Source organism: Canis aureus, chromosome 7 (assembly GCF_053574225.1).
Source record: "Canis aureus isolate CA01 chromosome 7, VMU_Caureus_v.1.0, whole genome shotgun sequence".
Taxonomy (NCBI): Eukaryota; Metazoa; Chordata; class Mammalia; order Carnivora; family Canidae; genus Canis; species Canis aureus.
Genome location: NC_135617.1, coordinates 64,592,653 through 64,611,661, shown reverse-complemented (window position 1 = coordinate 64,611,661; position 19,009 = coordinate 64,592,653). Strand labels below are relative to the sequence as shown.

The 19,009-nt window shown below is 53.3% G+C and overlaps 1 protein-coding gene across 4 annotated transcripts in view; it reads left to right on the top strand.

Annotated features, from left to right (window-relative positions):
• The window catches only part of GLP1R (glucagon like peptide 1 receptor), a 46,274-nt gene extending 29,407 nt beyond the window's left edge, over positions 1–16,867 (top strand). For 2 of the 4 annotated variants that reach the window (XM_077904159.1, XM_077904157.1), the window contains 7 exons: positions 4,572–4,632; positions 5,232–5,301; positions 5,417–5,505; positions 5,827–5,965; positions 6,893–6,934; positions 11,345–11,464; positions 11,644–16,867. In XM_077904159.1, coding sequence (XP_077760285.1) covers positions 4,572–4,632; positions 5,232–5,301; positions 5,417–5,505; positions 5,827–5,965; positions 6,893–6,934; positions 11,345–11,464; positions 11,644–11,757 — 635 coding nt within the window. In that variant the 3' untranslated portion in view covers positions 11,758–16,867. Of the gene's footprint in view, positions 1–4,571; positions 4,633–5,231; positions 5,302–5,416; positions 5,506–5,826; positions 5,966–6,892; positions 6,935–11,344 lie in introns of all 4 variants that reach the window. The other 2 variants (XR_013383585.1, XM_077904158.1) reach the window with 2 other exon arrangements.
• The last annotated feature ends 2,142 nt before the right edge of the window (positions 16,868–19,009 follow it).

Sequence of the window (19,009 nt, the reverse complement as noted above, 5' to 3'; positions counted from 1 at the left end):
TCTTACGTGCCCCCCATCCCATCCTATGGCACGGGAGGTGGGAGACCCTGACCTCTCCTGGAACCACCACCTGCAGCCTGCACCCCCTCCCCGGGAAGCCAGCTTGGTGCTCAGAACAGGCTGCTGGGCTAAGGGGGCAGGGCCCACTGGGTAATTCTTCCCCCCTCCTCCCCCACACCCTGGCCCAGGACTCACTGCAGGGGGCGCTGCAGGTTACACTCCCCTCTCTGCATAACCCTACCCACTTTATGGAAGCAGAGGCCTCCATCCTACCTGGCCAGATGCACCGCACACCCCAGTGGCGGCCATGGCACTGCTCCTCCAGTACCTCTACTCCTAAGACCCTTGGGGATGGAGCCTCATGACCAATCCTTGGTCCCCAGGCCCTGAGGGAAATGGAGAGGTCTGGGCCTCAGGGTAAGGGTTGGGGTGAGTGCTGAGGGGCTGTGGCTCTGTCCTCGGATCACTGATGAAGAGGAGGACCCAGAGGAGGCTGGCAGGGCGGGGCTGGCCAGCCAGAGGCCCACTGAGGAAAGGGTGGACCGCGGATGTGCCTGGAGCCCAGCTGGAAATGTTCTAGCCAAAAAAGTTTGCGGAGAACCATTGTATCTTTTTTTTTGCTGGAACATTTCTGGTTGTGCTTCTGCCTCTCGCCGTGTGGGATTCTGATGAGGACAGGGGCTGAGACACCCACCAGCAGCAGCCCCCCAGCCCCCACCCCACGACAGGGAAAACAGATGCAACAGTGCTTAATCTGGGGGGGCCCACGGGGGCCCCCATGGGGCGGGGCCAGAGACCAGGCTCTGCCTTCTGGCCCTTCCTCATCTGTCAGGGCCCCTGCCCCCGCCACAGGCCCCTGCGCTCCACCACGAGCTTGCCAGTCATCTATTCACTACTGTCATCCATTCCCTCCCCTGCCTCAGGTTGCTCTGACCACTGCCACCCCGACCTCCTCGGGGGACGTACCACCTCAGTCAAAGCAAAATGACATCCCCCTCCCAAACTGGCTCCTGCCCTGGAGCCTTTGCAAGGCTGTCCTCAGCAGCCTCAGAAGCCTCCACAGGTTGTCTGGCCCTCTGGCTCTGTGCTCTCTCTGGCCCTCTCAGCCTCCCTACCCCTGTCCTCCCCCTGCATTCCTTAAGGCTGGTGTCCCTCAGCCACTTGGCTCCATGTGGCCCCATTGTAGAAGGGTGCTTCTAAAGGGGGCGATTGGTATCTGGAAGGCACTGAGGCCCAGAGAGGGCAGGGCCTTACAGACAGAGCAGGCACCAGGCCCTGGGCCCCTGCCACCTGTCGTGGAAGGTTCTTGTCCCCCGCTGCTTCTTTATTCCCCAGAAGACCCTGTCGAGCAAGCTCAGGCCTCTGCACAGTTGTTGGGCAGGTGGGCCTGGCCTCAGTGTACAGCTCCCCGCTCCCACCCTGTCTCTTCCCCCCACCCAGGGCCCCCCCCCTTCCAGCCCTGCCTTCCTCCCCCCCAGGCTAGGGCAATCACCCTAGGCAGTGGGCAGCTGGAGAGCCCTGCAGCTAACTGGGGCGGGGCGAGGGGGTGGTTAGGTCACTGAGGGCAGCTCTGGGAAGGCTCTCCTTAGGGTGGGAGACTGCGTCTGTCCCTTCTGGGAAATAGCATCAGCGCTGTTAGTGCCTGTCTCCATGGCGACCCAAGGGCAAGAACAATCGGAGGGACAGTGTGATGTGTGCAGAGGAGTGGGGGTGGTTGGAGGGTTGGTGGAGACACATGGCATCCTGGAGGTTTCTGAGTGGGGAATGGCGCCCATCCTTTCCCACCACCTCATGGGCTCAGGGCCTGAGGGGGACCTCCCTCCAGATGAGAGCACCCTTATCTTGAGGAATTGGGATGGGGAGGTACAGAGACAAAAGGGCAAAGACAGGACAGAGATTCACCAAGAACTCTGTTGCAGGCCAGGAAACCGAGCCCACGTTGCGGTGCTTGGAAGCAACCTTTAGCTTCGCAAGCAAACAGAAGAATCAAAATTAAAACCCTGACACAGTTGGGGACTCCCCCAAAGACCTGTCACCTTCTATGCCATCCACCAGCAGCTGGGTGCCCCTGTAACCCACCACAAAGAGGCTGCCCGGGAGGGGGGCAAGTGATGGACCAGGGAATCATCACTTCTCAGGGCCAGTTCTGTGTGTCTTAATTTGATCTTTTTTCTCCAGCCTGTGTTGTTGACTTTCTAAATAGTGGAGAGACGCACCCAGCAGGGTGTGTGTAATGTTTGCATGTAGCAGAGCTATGCCTGCATTTTTAAAAAGGCTTTGTTAAGGAGAGGCTGGTGAACGAGTGAAGTTCACCAGGTCTTACTGCTAACATGAGTGAGTGGAGTCTCAGAGTGTTAAGGACAGCAGGTGGCTGGGGATGCCCAAGAAGGACGTTTCCATGTGTGTCCGTAGCTCAGGGAATTGCCATGTTCCTGCCTGGAGAGTTGCCCTTCTCTCACTGATGTATGGAGCCACTCATTATTCCTTCCTTCCATCCTCTCTGAGCATCTTCCATGTGGCAGGCTCCATGCCATGTTCGGAGGCCTTTGGAAGCCCCCCATCCCTTGTACACTCTCATGAAGGCCTGTTACTGAAGCATCGTAGATGCTCAGAGGTCTGGTTTGTATAAGAATAGATGGCCAAGGAGAAAAATACCCGATGAAGAACGCTGGTCGGCTGCGAGCTGCTCTGCTTCCTCCATCTCTGTCTGCACTGTCACACGGTAGTTCCGGGCATTCCAGCTGCTCAGGAGCTGCTCTTGAGGACATGGATCATGGTGATGGGAAGGGCTGTCAAGTGGGCTCTGCCCTGGAAATGGGCTCTTGGAGGAGACCCCCTAAAGCCACACATGCCTATGCACAGGCCCCGCCCCCTACACACACACCACACACACTCACATCTGTGTCCACACACCTTAATCCTCACACTCTTGCCTATCTCTGACGCCCACGTCTCCCACCTGGGAGAGGAACCCATAGGGACAGGCGTGGAGAGTTGGTGCAAAAAGCCAGCGAAGGTGGCTTGGGCGTGGGACAGCAGCCCTGCATTCCGGTCCCACCTGTACCCTCCTGAGCTCCTGATTCATCTCCGTCTGTGAGCACGGGCAGTCCGTATGAAGTCAGCAACTGTGCTGAGCCCTCAGGGTGCGCCAGGCACTGAGGCTCAACCCTGATGGGACTGGAAACCAGATGAATGAGTTATCTTCTGCTGTGGAATGGAAGACCCCACGGCGTAGCTACTGGGAGCAGCAATTCTTTTTTTTTTTTTTTTTTAAGATTTTATTTATTTATTCATGAGAGAGAGAGACACACACACAGGCAGAGGGAGAAACAGCCTCCATGCGGGGAGCCTGACGTGGGACTCGATCCCGGGTCTCCAGGATCTCGGCGCTAAACTGCTGAGCCACCCGGGCTGCCCGGGGAGCAGCAATTCTTATTGCAGTTTCTATGGACAGGAATCTGGGTTCAATTCAGCAGCACGCCTCTGGTTGAAGGTCTCTAACAGAGATGCTGTCAGGATGTCCCCCTGGGTTGCTGTCCCCACAGGTCTTCACTGGGGTTGGAGAATCCCTCGCAAACCCCCAGGGTTGTCAGAAAGCACAGCACCTTGCTGCTGTTGGCTGGAGCCTCTGCTCCTTGCCACAGGGGCCTCCACAGGCTACCTGAGCGCCCTCATGACCTGGCAACTGGTGTCCCCCAGAGCAAGTGATCAGATTGAGAGAGAGAACCCAGGGCAAGCCTTTTATCACCTTTTAAAACAGTCTTTTATAACCTAACCTCAGAAGTGACGTGCCGTCACCTCTGTGTATGTGACTGGTCACGCAGAGCAATCCCGATACAGCGTAGGCTACACCCTGGTGCGAATACCGGGACGTGGGGGTCGGGGGCCTTCCTGGAGGCTGCTGCCACACTAGTTGAGTCTCAGCCGACTGGAAAGTGTCGTGTTGGAGCTGCTGTTACCGTGGGCCCCTGCGCCGTTGGTTGGGCTGTTGGCGTCAGGGACAGGCCCCTGTCTCTACTCCAGGCTTCTGCTCAGCCACCTGCAGCGTGAGGGTAGGGAGGGTAGGGAACGGGCGGCTGGAGGGGCTTCCGGTGCCCGAGGAGTTGGCTGAGATGGACGTGGGGACCACGGCAGGAGGAGAAGGGCATCACAGGGTTGGCCTGTTCCCACCTCATCCAGCATGTTCTCCCCCTCCGTGGCCTTGTCCCTCCATTACGTGGGTGTCTACATCCTCATGTCTCAGCCAGGATTTGGGGGCAAGCCCCGATGATGTGCCTGGGAGGTGGGGGTGGGGGCCTGGTGAGTAGAGATACGCCGTAACGTGTGGGATCCTCTCTCTGAGAAAGAGTCCAGGGAGTTGGCCAGGGGTGGGAGGGTGTTCGGCCCCCCCGCCCCCCCCCCCACGCTCCCAGATCAGCCTGGTTCCACACCTGCTAGAAAGTGGCTTCGTAGCCAGGCGAAGGGGAGGGGCCGGAGGTGGGAGAGGCCTGGGTAAGCGAGGCCTGAGTGTGCCCCTGGTAAGCTCGGGCCTGCCAGCCTCTCTCCCCTCTCTTTTCCCATTCTCCTTTTAGGTGTTCCCCTGCTGTTTGTTATCCCTTGGGGCATTGTCAAGTACCTCTATGAGGATGAGGGGTGAGTGTCCTGCTCCTGGGCACATGTGTGCCGAGGTCCCTGTTCTCAGACCCCACAGGAATCCTTGGCCCCTGGGGTATGTGCCTACTACCTGTTGGGAGGATAAACTGAGGGACCAGGAGCTTAATCTACAAATTTCGTTCTCTAGTACCCCTTCCCTGTCCCTCCCCGGGACTGTGTGATAACGAACGGGGCTGGATCCCTGGGTATGCAATGGTTTTTCTGTAATAACCATGAAATATTTCTGCTATTTGGTGTATGATGCTAGGTACACACATGAGCCTTTTTAAGTTCATGAAGGGGTCGTGTGAAACTCTCTGTGTGACCAAGTATTTAAGACTCTGTGTGTGTGTGTGTGTGTGTGTGTGTAGGTGTGAATGACCATGTATTTAGGACTCGGGGTGTGTGTGTGTGTGGCTTGAAGGATTCTGCATGAATCCATGGGACTGGTTGTTGGGACTCATGGTGGCAGTGTTTGTGTGGCTCTGTGTGTGTCACTTTGCATGGCCATGTGTGGCCGTGTGCCCCTGTGCCTACACTGTGAGCTGGGGGGCCCTGTGCATCCCATGAGGTGCCTCTGTGTCTGCCTTCCTCTCCAGCTGCTGGACCAGGAACTCGAACATGAATTACTGGCTCATCATCCGGCTGCCCATCCTCTTTGCCATTGGGGTGAGTGACGGTGTCAGGGTGGGAGTGGCAGTCCCACCAGGTGTCACTGGGGGAAGGTGGGGAGATGGTGGGTGTTTAGAGAGGGCCTTCAGCTACCCTCCCCACCCCCCTGCAGGTGAACTTCCTCATCTTTATCCGGGTCATCTGCATCGTGGTGTCCAAACTGAAAGCCAATCTCATGTGCAAGACAGACATCAAGTGCAGGTGATGTGCCTGAGCAGGCTTTGCTGGGCGCCCTCGGCCCTTGCTTCCTGAAGAGACAGATCCTGGGATGCTGAGCTCAGGACCCTGCATGACCTTCTCCCTGCCCCAGCCCTATCTGGGTCCCCGAGCCTTGTTCTTGGCCCTGGACCTGGGCAGCTCCCAGGCTTCTGGGGGTCTTGACCCCCCCCACCGCCAGGCAGCCCATACCAGTGTGTTTGGGGTGGGAGAGTTTCTGTCACCTAAGACACGGGGTCAGGGCATGGAAAGGGGAAAAGAATCCACTGGGAGGGATCCAGAACCATGTCTTCACCCCACCCCCAGACTTGCCAAGTCCACACTGACGCTTATCCCCCTGCTGGGGACCCACGAGGTCATCTTTGCCTTCGTGATGGATGAACACGCCCGGGGGATGCTGCGCTTCATCAAGCTGTTCACAGAGCTCTCCTTCACCTCCTTCCAGGTGACCTCATGGCTGGGGGTCCTCACTTGCCAAGTCCTTGGGTGGGAGTGGGCTGGAGACCACGCACCATGCACATGGCCTGCACCATGCACATGGGCATCTGGGGCCTGGGAGGAAAGCGGGAGGTGCCCAGAGTTCTGTGGCTGGAGCAGAGCCAGGGCTAGATTGGCATCGGGCACCTAGGCCGGTCTCCTCTGTAAGCGCATGGGACCATGGGACAAGAAGCCTTTGCAGAGGTAGCCATGGGCAATCCAGCCTGGCATCAATCACAGCTGCCATCTACTGGGCTGCTACTGGGTGGCAAACACCCTGCCAGGGCTTTGCACACATTGTGCGTTTATCCTCATGGCATCCCAGGAGGTTGTGTGGGGTCATCTGGTTTTACAGAGGATGAAACTGATGCTTGGAGATGTTAAAACAAGATTTGCCAGGCCACATAGTTTCCAAAGCCAAGAATTCATCCTCTCCGCTAGTATTAGATAATGCTGAGGGTGTGTGAGCATCACTGGGGCTGTCGATATAGGAGAACCTGGTCCCGGCCCCTCGGGAGGCTTGTGGGAGGGCCACACACCTAGGCCCATGCACGTGCCCTTCACATGTGTGCATTCACACGGCCATATGCAGATCACAGCTCGGGAGCACTGAGTGAGCAGATAGAGGCATGGTAGGAAAGATGGCCTGTGACCCGAGGTGGTGTACTTTCTCGGGCCAGAGCGCCTCAAGGAGAGGGTGATTGAAGAGCTTCTGCAGGATCTAAGCAAGGGCTTTGAGTTTCTCTAGAAAGGGAAGGAGAAGGAACCCAGTGCTCTGGGGCTGCCCAGCCTGAGGAGGGGGATGTTGGGGCTGGAGCCCCGAGGAGCGTCAGGGCCTACCTGCAGGGCAGCCTCCCTCCTGCTTCCTCCCTGCTGACATGACTCTTGTTTCCAGGGGCTGCTGGTGGCCATATTGTACTGCTTTGTCAACAATGAGGTAAGGCCCAAGGGGGGGGGACAGTGGGGCCCCTTGGGCTGCTCCTATATTTATGGGTTGCTCTGGAGTTGTCAGTGGGGACTCCCATCAGTCTTTCCAGCTGAAACGCCCTACCCATCCCACTAGTCACTAGAGCTGAGGAGGCATCTTGTCGATGTATTGTTTTCTGTGCATGGGCGTCTCTCTAACACACACACATACGCACACACGTGCACAAGCATACCCTAATGGACGTGAACCTGGGGGAGATCCGGCCTTGTGTTAAGGGGGTCCTTAGTGAACAGGTGGTGGTTACAAGATGATTCACCAGCAGACGTGCCCAAGTCACCTGGGTCTTTAATCATCACTATCTTATTTCATTGGCACTGTTTCCACCCGCCCCCCAAAAAAATCCCTGCTAAAATTATGGTTTGAATATTCCAATATTTCACACAAGATCATTGAATATCAGAGAGAATTCGGAAGCATGGCCCAGGCTTGGCCTGGGAGTGGGGGCAGAGCTGGGATTCAAGTGCATCCTAAGGGAGGGAGGTAAGCACCCACACTCTGTGCAGGTGAGAGCCCCGGCCCACCATAGCAAAGGGGTGCACTCCTCCAGTGGCTTTCCGGTTGCTGCGGTGCAGAAGGGGGCTGTCGCTGACCTGCACCCTCCGCTGCAGACCCTCCTGGACCATAGCTCTCCCCTCTCCAAGACTCTGGGCCCCTGGGAGGAGGGGTTATCTGTCCTCTGGTGCCTGGCAAGGGCCCCTTCCACCCAGGTACCCAGCTTTGCACTGGAGCAGGTCAGAAGCAAACCCACACCGTCAGACTGGACATCACAAAAGCCACAGCACCACCTCCCATTCCTTCCAGAGGGGAAACAAAGCAGAGTACTGCATGTGGCACCAGGGTCACCTGGAGATGTAGCCCCAAGAGCATTAACCCCAGCAGGGAAGAGAGGGGGGAAATCTCCCATTCCAGAGTCTGGAGGGCAAACTGAGGACTGTGTTAACTGTGTAGGCCCAGCTGAGGATTTCCATCAGTGAGGCTGGGGTTCAGGTGAGCCGTGGACACTGCTCCGCCAAGAACTGGGGCTCTTTCTATGGCTCTGTCCCTGAGTCTGATACTCCGGAATTGAGAGATCGTAAGAGTCTGCATTCATACATTAATTTTACTTGTGCTCTGGGTGCAGGGGACATGGGGGTGGCCGCGGGTGGGGACCGTGGTATTCCAGGGGGTCGTGAGATGGCTCTAAAGAGCAAGGTGATGCAGTGGGAAGATGCGGGACGCAGGCTTTGGCGTCAGGCCTTTGCTCCCATCCAGGCAATGTCACTTGATGAGCTGTGTGACTTTGGGGAAGTCACATGCCCGCAGTTTGATACCCATTTCCTCTTCTGCAAAATGGTGTTAATGATGCTCAGAGCATGTGGGTCTCTAAACGGGAGGGAAACACTTCCTGAGTGTTTATTCTGTATCAAATCTCATCGATGTAGCAGGTGCTCTCTCAGTTTACAGGTGAGAAAATTAAGACTTAGTGAAAAGAACAGCCACAGTTCAACAGCTAAAAGGTGATAGAGCCGGTACATGGGGAGGGGTCCCCACTAATGCTTCAGGGCTGCAGGGGCTGGGAGGGGGAGGCGGCGCCTGGCACAGAGTGGCCCCTGAATACCTTCTGGCCATCCCTAGGGGCCGGTCTCAGGCAGCTGCCCGGGCTCAGGGTGGGGTGGGCCAGGGAAGGAGAGGAGGTCGGTGTAGAGAACACTCACAGGGGCCTTGTCCTACAGGCCCCTGATGCACGGGAGCAGCAGGATGCTCCAGCCCTGGTCCTCCCCAACATCTGAGCCCTCGCAAAGAACTTCCTAAAGAACTGAAGAAAATGTTGAGTTATGAGGAACCACAAGCTCTGTGTGGTGGCTAATGGTTCTCAGCCAGAGGGGCGATGTGCTACCTGGCCCTGACCTCTGCTGCTTGATCTCCCAGGGACAGGGGCAGGGTGGACGGTGTCCCTGTGCGGGCCGAGAGAGTGAAGTTCCCTTCTGCCCCTTCTCGACCCCATGAGGTTCCCATTTCCCACTTCTCCCTCCTTTTCCTCCGAGCCACGCCAGCTGCAACACATGCCCCCCACCCCAACACACACCCCTGCGAGGCCTCCCCACCACTGCTGCGGAGAGTCCCAGGCCGAGGCTGAGTAGTCTCCTGACTCCATCCCTCAAAGCCTGTCACCCATCACCTCCCCGCTTCATTTGGCCCCAAAGCTGGCCCAGCTTTGTCAGGAGGGAGGGGTGGGCACACATCCCCCTGGGCCCTTGGCAACTAAGGACCCCAGGATCACCAGATCCCCCGCTGGCCTCTCCCCTGGGGCTCTCCCAGGCTCCTGCTGTGGGGTCCAGGAGACCTGCTCCACATTTGCCTTGTTCAAGTGCACTGCCCAGTTCTCCATGGACACTTCAGGGCCTGGCTCCTCCCAGCACAAGAACAGAACGTCACCTTCACTGGGCCACAAAAACACACGTGGCTCCTGGGCTGAGATCTCTGTCCACAAAAGCTGTTCTCCAGACCTGGGGGTTGCCATGGCAATGCTAGGTACTTTTGACCGGAAGAGAAAAGATGGCCTGGACGTTGGTCCTGCCTCAGCTGCCAGGAGAGTGGGCACAGGGAGGGGAGGCCTGGGGATGGTTCTGCTGTGGTTCGTGTCCTCTCACCAGGGATCTGACTCAGGAGCCTGAGTGCTGGTCCCAGATCTGCCACTACCCAGCTGTGGGACATGGGGCAGTGACTTTGCCTCTCCCCCCAAGTGTAAACAAAAATGAAAGAGCTTAACCCAGTCTTCCCAAATCCCAGAGCCAGGGCCTAGCCAGAGGCAGGGAGTCAGGTAGGCTTAGTGTGAGGAAGTGCTCCGCCCTAAGTACTAGGACGGGAGTCAGATTCACGGTGTCCCCTCTGCTGTTTCGTAGCCAAAAGAGCCCAGAGTCAGATGCTCATTTTGTCACTCTCTCCTTCCTTCGGGTCATTTACAAAGCACGTAGGGAAGGCCTGCTGTTTGCCAGGCACTGGGCTGGGTCCAAGGGATCCCAGATGAGGAAGATGGGGTCCCGGCCCTTGAGGTGCTCCCAGCTGAGTGGGCAGGACACATGCCAGAAACCAGCATGACCTAGACAGTCCTGGAAGCCAGGAGGCCAGTGCTTAGGATGCCAGCTTTGAGGTCAGCCCAGATCTAGGTTTGGATCCTGGCTGAGACCCAAGGGAAATTCTGAAGTACTCTGCCCCTCAGTTTCTCCACCTTGCAGCGGGCAAGAATAACAGGAGCTGCTTCACAGGGTTGCCGAGAAAGTTAACTAAAATAATCTCCGGGGAGTGCTCGGCATGTAGTAAGTGGCCAATAAATGGTGGCTTTTATTTTAAAGATTGATTGATTGATTGATTGATTTGAGAGACACAGAGAGAGTGAGAGAGAGAGAGAGAGAGCACGAGCAGGGTGAGGGGCAGAAGGAGAAGCAGACTCCCCACTAAGCAGGGATCCTGACGCAGGGCTCCATCCCAGGACCCTGGGATCATGACCTGAGCTGAAGGCAGACGCTTAACCAACTGAGCCACCCAGGCGCCCCAATTGGTGGCTTTTAATATCAGTTGTCATGGGTGGGGGGGGCGAGGGTACATAACAGAGTCCCTTTTCCTGCCGGTGTCCATGAAACCACTTCAGTCCCCATGGTGGCTTCCCACAGATGTGCCTCAGTTTACCACTTTTCTCCCCACCTGCCACAGTTAAGGGCTGTGAGACAAGATTGGTCTCCGTGCTGCCACCTGAGCAGAAGCCCCCCTCAGCCTCGGGTGTCCCGTTGTCCCCCCCCTCTCCCCACCCCTCCACCCCCATCAGCACACCCACCACCCACGTTCAGCGGGGCAGTGAGGTGGCACGGGGCTGGGTGGCCCTAGGCGGTGTCTGCTGTCCTCCCTCCTGCACCCACGCCCAGGTCCGGTGACGTGGCCCAGGACCCCAGGGCCATCCCCGCAGGCAGGCTCGGGCCATCTCCGCTCCACGCTGCCCTGAAGTCAGGCTCCCCCTCCTCCTCGTTCTCTCCCTCCCATCTCTCCGCTCTGCTCTCCCGCATTGCTCTCGCTCTCGTTCTCTTCCGTTAAATAATACCGTGATGGATTGTGAAAGGTACTTAGCTGAGTCACGGAGTTTAGAGATGGAAGCGACCAATTAGATCATCAACCTCATCTCTCTCCTGAGGAGAGGCAGAAAATAGGAGACAACGATAAACAATTTTATTGGGATATTAATTTAGGCGCCCGAAGGCCTTGACTCGTGTCTCTTAATATAATGCAGTGGATTTTTTTTTCCCCTTCCCTACTAATGTAATAACGGGGCCATTTTGTGGGCAGTTGGTTTGCATGATGGCTTTTGTTCCCCTCCTTTTCCCACGGAAGGTCCAGATGGAGTTTCGGAGGAGCTGGGAGCGCTGGCGGCTCGAGCACTTGCACGTGCAGAGAGACAGCAGCATGAGGCCCCTGAAGTGCCCCACCAGCAGCCTGAGCAGCGGGGGCACGGTGGGCAGCAGTGTGTACGCGGCCAGCTGCCAGGCCTCCTGCAGCTAAGACCCCAGCACCCCCTCCCTGTGGTCCCGCTGCGGGCCGGCTGGCTGTCCAAGGTGGGAGAGGCCCTGTGGGGCTGGGCGGGGAGGGACGCGCTCACCTACATCCCTGCTTTCCCTTCCCAAACCCATCAGACAGGCAAATGGGCAGTGCCTCCTGGGACCCATGGCCACATTTCCTCTGAAGAGAAGCAGCTTGCTAATTTGATCACGGCGGCAGGAGAAGAGAAAAACCGATGGCTGCTATGACAAGGAGGATTTCTTGCCGTTAAGCCACCAGGCCCCTGGGGTTCCCCAAGACAGAGCAGCAAATCAGCCCCACATTCACACTCAAGGTCAATGGCTTATTAGCGGGATGGCGGTTTGCAAGAGGAGGTGGTTCAGGAAGAGGCCTGTGTAGCCTCAGCCAAGCAGAGCTTAGGGAAGGTGAGCCAACTCTGCTTGCCTCCAGTAGGGTCACCACCCCTACTGCCTCCTCATTAAGGGACACTGTTCCTGTTTGTCACTTGTTCATCTTGCCCCCATATCTCACCACCCAGCTTCTCTGTGGGGGCTTTGTTTGGGCACCACCGCAGCTCTTTCTAGAAACGGCTGTGGATAGTGTTGAGAATGAACGCTGAGAATGTGCCCAACAGTTTCCTTTGCTGGTGTGCCCACTTCTCCCGTGGGTATTTGACCTGCCTCGGTATGCTGCCTGCCGCCACTCTGCCCGGGGAACCAGGGCAGGCCTAGTGCCGAGGAGCCCAGCTCTCCATGTGAGCTCTGAATTCTATTCTAGAGATGTTCTAGAGTCCTCTGGGATTCAACTCGGGAACTCTAGGAAATGCTCGCGCTGGGAGGTATAGCGTACCTGCAACCGTTGGGAACCCAGCAAGGCTGAAGCTTTATTTCCACCTCCCTGGGGAAAGGCTTTTTATGACCAGATTATGTACCTTGCATGGGAGTTTGGGTGTGCCCTCTAAGAGCTGTGACCAAAAAGGGACCTCTGGGGGAAACTACCAGTCGCCCCTGTTACCTCGGAGGCTGTCTTCCCCTTGTCCCTGGTTTCTTTACCATGAAAGTCCGCAACTTGGGAGCCTGTATATACTTTATTCATTTTTCTTTATTGCTGTGAATGGTCTGCATGTGCAAATGTGTGACTCTGATTTCTCCCACCTGATGGAAAAAAAAGAACGAAACCATTGTGATTGTGATGTTGTTGAGGGGAGTGAGGTAGTAACTGAATTGACTCAGCCACATGTTGAGCCAATCGGTGTTTTCCCTGCCTCCAGTTTCATCCCATAAATAATGACCAGCAGAGAGGCTACACAGGGAAAACCTCTCAGTCCTGCCCCCACCACCAGGAGAGGGCAGACATGTAGCAACACTACAGAAACCCAGACAAAAGGGAAAGAGCCATCCCAGGGAGGCTGGCAGTGAAGTTTGTGGATGCAAAGGAAGTTTCCCAAGTAGGAGAGAACTCTTAGAGGAGTCCAGACCTCCTGGGAAGGCAGAGGGAGAGGCTTTGGGTGAATTTCTTTATGGATCCATCCCTCCCTCCTTCTTTTTAAGTGGTGGGGGACCCTCCCCAGAGCCTTGCACCAGACACATTTTCCTGTGCTTCTCAGAGAGGCATGTGATGTACGGGGAAAATAATAATGGGACATAAAACACATCAAGCAGAAAATTTCTTATACTTCAGCTTCAGTGAAGTGTTGTGTCTTTGTTAATGGGGAAGCTGAACCTCAGGCTAAAGGCGAAGTATGCAGAATGGCTCCTGGAGAAAATGTAGAGAGGTGGAGGATGGGGGCACCCCTGCTTCCCCAGAATAAGAGAGGATTTTCCAGCAGGCCCCACTCCTTGACTTTCTCTTTGGAGGGGAGAGCAGGAAGGGGGAAGATGAGTGCCAGTGAGTTGATGGCGGCGGACAGCTCTGGTGCAAGTGTTTCAGTTTGGGATAAACAGGAAGATTCCGAGAATCATTAATACACGGCACAGCAGCAAAGAAAGAACGAGATTGATACAACCTGAGAGAAATAACTGGTTGAGGGGGAGGAGGAATTGTTGGGAGAAAGTGTTCAGTTCGGCAGCACCAGGGAAGCTCAGTTTGATTTAAACTGTGAGTAGAGTTCTCTTCCTCCCTGGTAGTGGTGATTCCTGTTCTCAGAAGGCTCATCACATCCCCATGCTCCAAGCCTTGTAACACTGAGGAACTGTTTTCCTTCATAGATACGTATCAGATCCTGAAGAAACATTTTCTTTGCTCCAAGACCCACACTATTAATATTCATTTGATTGGCAGTGCACTGCCACCAAACTATTCTCAAGCTCTCCTAAACTAAATATAACTCGAATAGGTCTGGGAACGATCACATGCAGTGTACTCCCCAAATTCCACTAGCTGTTTACGTGTGTGATGCCCTAAGTGTGGAGCTTGCTGCACACACTCTTATCTGCGTCTGTCCTGGAGTGGGGGGTGGGGGGCACGATTGCTGACCAGCACGTGTGGATGATGTGTGTGCGTATGTGTCAGCTGTGCAGCTAGCAGGGTCTGGGACTATTGTGAATCGAGCCTGAGTTCAGCACTCTGGCCAGCTCCCCTTGTTAGGGGCTTAAGTCGTGGGGCCTCCTCTTTACCTTAGAACAGCTAAATCACAGAACTGAAGCAAACCCCTTACACTGCAAAGCTACTTCAAGATGACTCTCCAGATTGCCCACATGATTTTCAGTTGCCTCAATGCAGTCCCCGACGAAGCCCACACCAGCACCATTCTTTAGGACTCGGAGCAGGGAAAGACCCCACCCAGATCCAGAGAAGTGAGGAGGGAGGCTTGCAGAGGTGACTTGCTAGATGGTGGTTGGGCTGGGCCTCCAAGTCCAGTGAGGACTCTGGGAGGAAGGATAGGTAAGAAATATAAACAGCCATTCAAGATCAGCTTAGTAAAAGTTGGTCATGTGTGTCTGGAGTTTCTGTTAAAAAAGGAAATGCAGGAATGCACACTCAGCGGTTGAGTGTCTGCCTTTGGCTCAGGGTGTGATCCTGGGGTCCTGGGATTAAGTCCCACATTGGGTTCCCCGCAGAAAGTCTGCTTCTCCCTCTGCCTACGTCTCTGCTTCTCTCTGTGTGTCTTTCATGAATAAATAAATAAAAATCTAAAAAAAAAAAAAAAAAGAGGAAATGCAGCAGCAAAGGTAGACAAGTTAGCTCGTGGAGATGCCATCTCCTCAGGGACTTATACTGCAGAGAGGAGGGGAATGCTGCGCTTTACTATCTCTGCTGTAGTACTTCACTCATCTTGTCTTAAAATTAAGAAACTGAAATGCAGGAGAACACACATGGAAACAGCAAGTGAGCCATTTTGAACAGCGAATCCAGCGCTCTTTTAATGAGCTGGCTTAATGGTTTTCTGATGCATCTGTGCTTATTTGACAAATTGTTCTGCTAACCACACAGACAAAGTGAACTAAAGGTCCTAAGCTTCTCTGGCTCTCTAGCCTCCCTGAAGTTGGAGAAGACTAGCAAACTGAGCAGCTTTAGCCTGGCAGGAATGGCACAGCCACCATCAAGGGCGGATAGAGTCAGCTCACATCCACACCCTGAAAGGCTCAGTCACCACCTCAGTGTGGGCCATCTTTCAGCAGCTCCCATCTCCACAAAGAAAGAACACCCTGAGGGTCTGTGTGTGTGTGTGTGTGTGTGTGTGTGTGTGTGTCCTGTGCACAGCAGCATAAAGTTAGGAGATGATGAATTGGGAATCATCCCACCCACTGTGAAGGTCATGGGACCACACAGTCCAGGACGAAGATGGGCAGGAGCCTGAGCTGTAGATGCTTCCTCTCCATGCACAGACAGGGTTCCATTATTGCTAATGTCTGCGACGTGCTCAGGGAAGGTAAAATATATTCCAGAGGTTTATTTTCCCTCCACTGAATTGATTCTAATCTACGGTGCTGACCCTGCTTTTGGCTCCTACGAGGAGCCACACTCTATAAAAACTCTCAAATAAAATATGTCGGTGTCCTCTGCTAATAAGACAGCTATGTGAATGACATGCTAAGTATTCAACAGAAACCAAATGAGTATCAACTCGAACTTGTTTTCCTTTTCATTGCTTGCAGTGAGTTTTTTGGGGGAAAGAAAATGTGAGAAACTTGTGCAAACAACATTGCCATGTCCCTACAGTGTTACTTGCTGGCTCAAACCAGCTCTCTGGCCATGCCTGGAGGGCCACATCAGGAAGTGTTGTTAAGCAGTGTAATTCAAACACTTAATGCCACAGTGTGTCTACAGTATCTATAATTACTTGTGCTCTATCAGTGGATACAGATTGGCAGGAAGCAGATAAACATTATTGTTTTCCCATTAATGACCCAAATCTCTTGCACTTCGCCTACATCTGAATCTATCAGAGAGGAGAGTTTTTGCTTCTCCCCTTTGGCCATTTTAGTCAGTTTCTCAGGACCTTATCTAGCGGTGCATTTTCTCTCTGATGCACCCATGTTCCTCCCCACCCCCACAATACCTCCCTCACCGTCCCCCCCATCCTCACAATGAGCTTCCCTACACTCCTCCCCCATCTAGCCACGTTAGGAATGCTGCTCTCTCAGCTGTGACCAATTTGGGGGTGCAGCTGAGAGTGAGGCACTGCCAGGGCTGAAACGATGCACCACATTCCATACTCTGGCACAGTGAGAAGCATGGCAGCCAGCGGCTTGGATCCTAACTTACATTGGGGTTTTGCAACCTTTCTGATGGGGCCTGTCAAAACTACCAGTAATTAGTCAACCCGGACAATCTAGCATGACTAATTGCCACTGTGTCAGAGCAATCTGGGAGAAGGAAAACATATATAAATGAGAATGCTTGAATGTGGTGAGCAAAAAGCTCCCAAAGTTTGGAACATATATAACAAGTTAGGGTCTTGGCTTCTATGCAGGGGAGCCGGTGAGGGAGGGATGTCAGACAGAAGCAAGAGTAACCCCAGGCAGGGGCTGGACCTTGCCAAATGGCTCACACTTTACTTCCAAGTCTGCAGGTCTAAGCTCCTCCCCCTAAAACTAATCACATCCTCAAAGCAGATAAACCTCAACATCCCATTGGTTTCGGAGAGGGTCAGATGTAGAGCTTTGAATGTGCTGAGAGAGGTGAGCCATGCTCTCAGGAGCTAGATTTGTCTTCAGTGCTCTCAGGGGATGTTTGCTCTTCATGAATGTTTAAACAAGATAATTTTCATGCGATTTCTTAATGTATAAATTCATGTAAAATACTAGCTGCGTCTATACATGGATGGTGTGTAATTCCTTGCACAGACGTGAAATGGATTCAGGCTTTTCCCTAATTTGCCTTGTAAACGTCAAATAAAGGCTTGTCATTACTGTGTCTCTCTTGCTGTTCCTGTGGGAGAGGAGGCGTTCTGCAATGTCAACCCAGGTGACTCGTGGTGAGCGGGAAAACACAAAAGATGCCATTTCCAGCCCAAAGGAAAAAAAAAAAAAAACCCTTGTTCATTACTCGTGTCGTGATTTTCATCTTCAAAGCACTTACCAAGTACTAATTTATCCATCACAGCCTTTATACAGGGAATGCACTGCCATTTAATTAGAGAAGTTGGGTGGTCGAGTGGCTTCAACAATGACTGGTGGCCAAATGGACGTGTATTCTAATTCCACTCATTCATTTGATCTCCCCTGTCTAAATGAACTCAGTCCATTAAATCCATTTTTTTTTCAAAAATGCCATAAAAGCACAAACCTTGTTTGCCGAGCAGCCACAGAATTTGAATGGAGCTGCTGTTTAGAGACTCACCTTCAGAAAAATAAACTTTCCTCCAATGTAGATAATCCCTCACTTTCCGGGTTTGCAACTCACTTCTAGAAGAGCAGAGGAATTGCAGATTCTTCTAGTCCCTCCACCGTTGCAGCTACACCTATTTGAAGATCCATGTGCTCATCTGAAGGTTTCTCTAGATGCACCTCTCTTTTAGATGAGCCTTGGGGATTGTCTCTTTCAAACTTAATAATAATTCTTACCCGTGAGAGCAAATGACAACTATATCCAACAGCTGGTATCTGACATGGTGTCTGCATCATGGCTGATCTGCACCAACCTTGCTTTTGACTTCACTCACTCTCCTGTGATGTTCTCACCTCTGTCTTTACTCCGCCACTCAGCAGTGGAAGTAAGATGGAGCTCAGAGCTTTCTCTTCCTGCCCCAACCCCAGGGAAACACCTGCCCAAACCAATACTGACCAGCACATTTGTAGGATGTGCTTCCTCTCCATGCACAGACAGGGTTCCAGGAATCCAGACAGATGCAACCTCAGGAAAGGAGATTACATGCTGGCCTAATAGGTCTCCACCTCAGCCTGAACAAGGGGTAGGGGCAGCTTCCCTGTTCTGCTGGAGGAAATAAATGAAAATTTGTGTTCTCCAGGCTCACTCATGTTCAAGTGCAATATGGAGCCACAGTCCAGTGACTGATGCCCCACAGATAGGGATAACTGAGGCCCACATAGCACTGGTGAAGAATCTCCCTCCTATGCCTTGTTTGGCAGCATTCCCAAGGGTTGAGATTTCTCCCCCTTCCCTGCCAAATCCCTTGCCATCCCTTCAAAAGCCTATGCCTTAAACATTTCAGTGTCTTTCTATCCCTCCCTCTCCCCTTCTGTCTTTCTCTCACACACGCATCTGTGCACACACAACAAACAGAATACTGAAAACAATGGAGTCTCCCTTACCAGAAATAGTAGGGAGAAAACCCCAGCAGTGCAAACTGGAACAGAAAACAATGTAGGCAGAATGTTGGAGAAGATGGAAAAACAGAACTAATACTGGACAAGGAAGAAGTAGACACTGAGTACCCCCAAAGGTGGGAAGAGTAGGTGGGAGAGATGATGAGGCTAGAACAGAAAAGCAAATAAAGAAAAACAACAGACTGTGTAAATGTGGGAAATAGCTGTAGTAAGACATGAGAGGAAATTGCAGAGGTGGGGAAAAAAATGGGAATTACCAGTGATGAGCGGTAGGGAGCCAAGTTAGAAGCCCTATCTCCAGCCGGTGTTATTAACTCCTTCTATAAATCTGAGCTCTTTCCCTGAAGAGTTCTCTAATCCTAAACTGTGATACATTCTTCTCTTTGGTCCTAGGGCTCTTTTTAACTAACATAATGATTTTAGAAAGAGAAAAAGATCACAGCCTAGAGTAAATCCAACATTTTTTTTCTCCCACAGATACAGGGTGTTAGAATGAATTATTGTGGCTCCTCCTCATGTAGGACCAATAGACCTCAGGATTTATGTGTTGCAACCTCCCAGAATAAAATCAATAGCTGAGAATTATAAACACTGAGCAGTCCCAAGCCATGAGATGGACTCTCTGGGGCTGAAGCAGGCAGGTAACACCTGGTGGGGATTTACAAGAAACTTTTTTTTTTTTTAACTTTCCATATCTCTAGGGTGAAAGAGCAAGGACTTGAAATAATAAATAATGTTTACAGAAGACTTTTCAGGTCCAATGACCTAA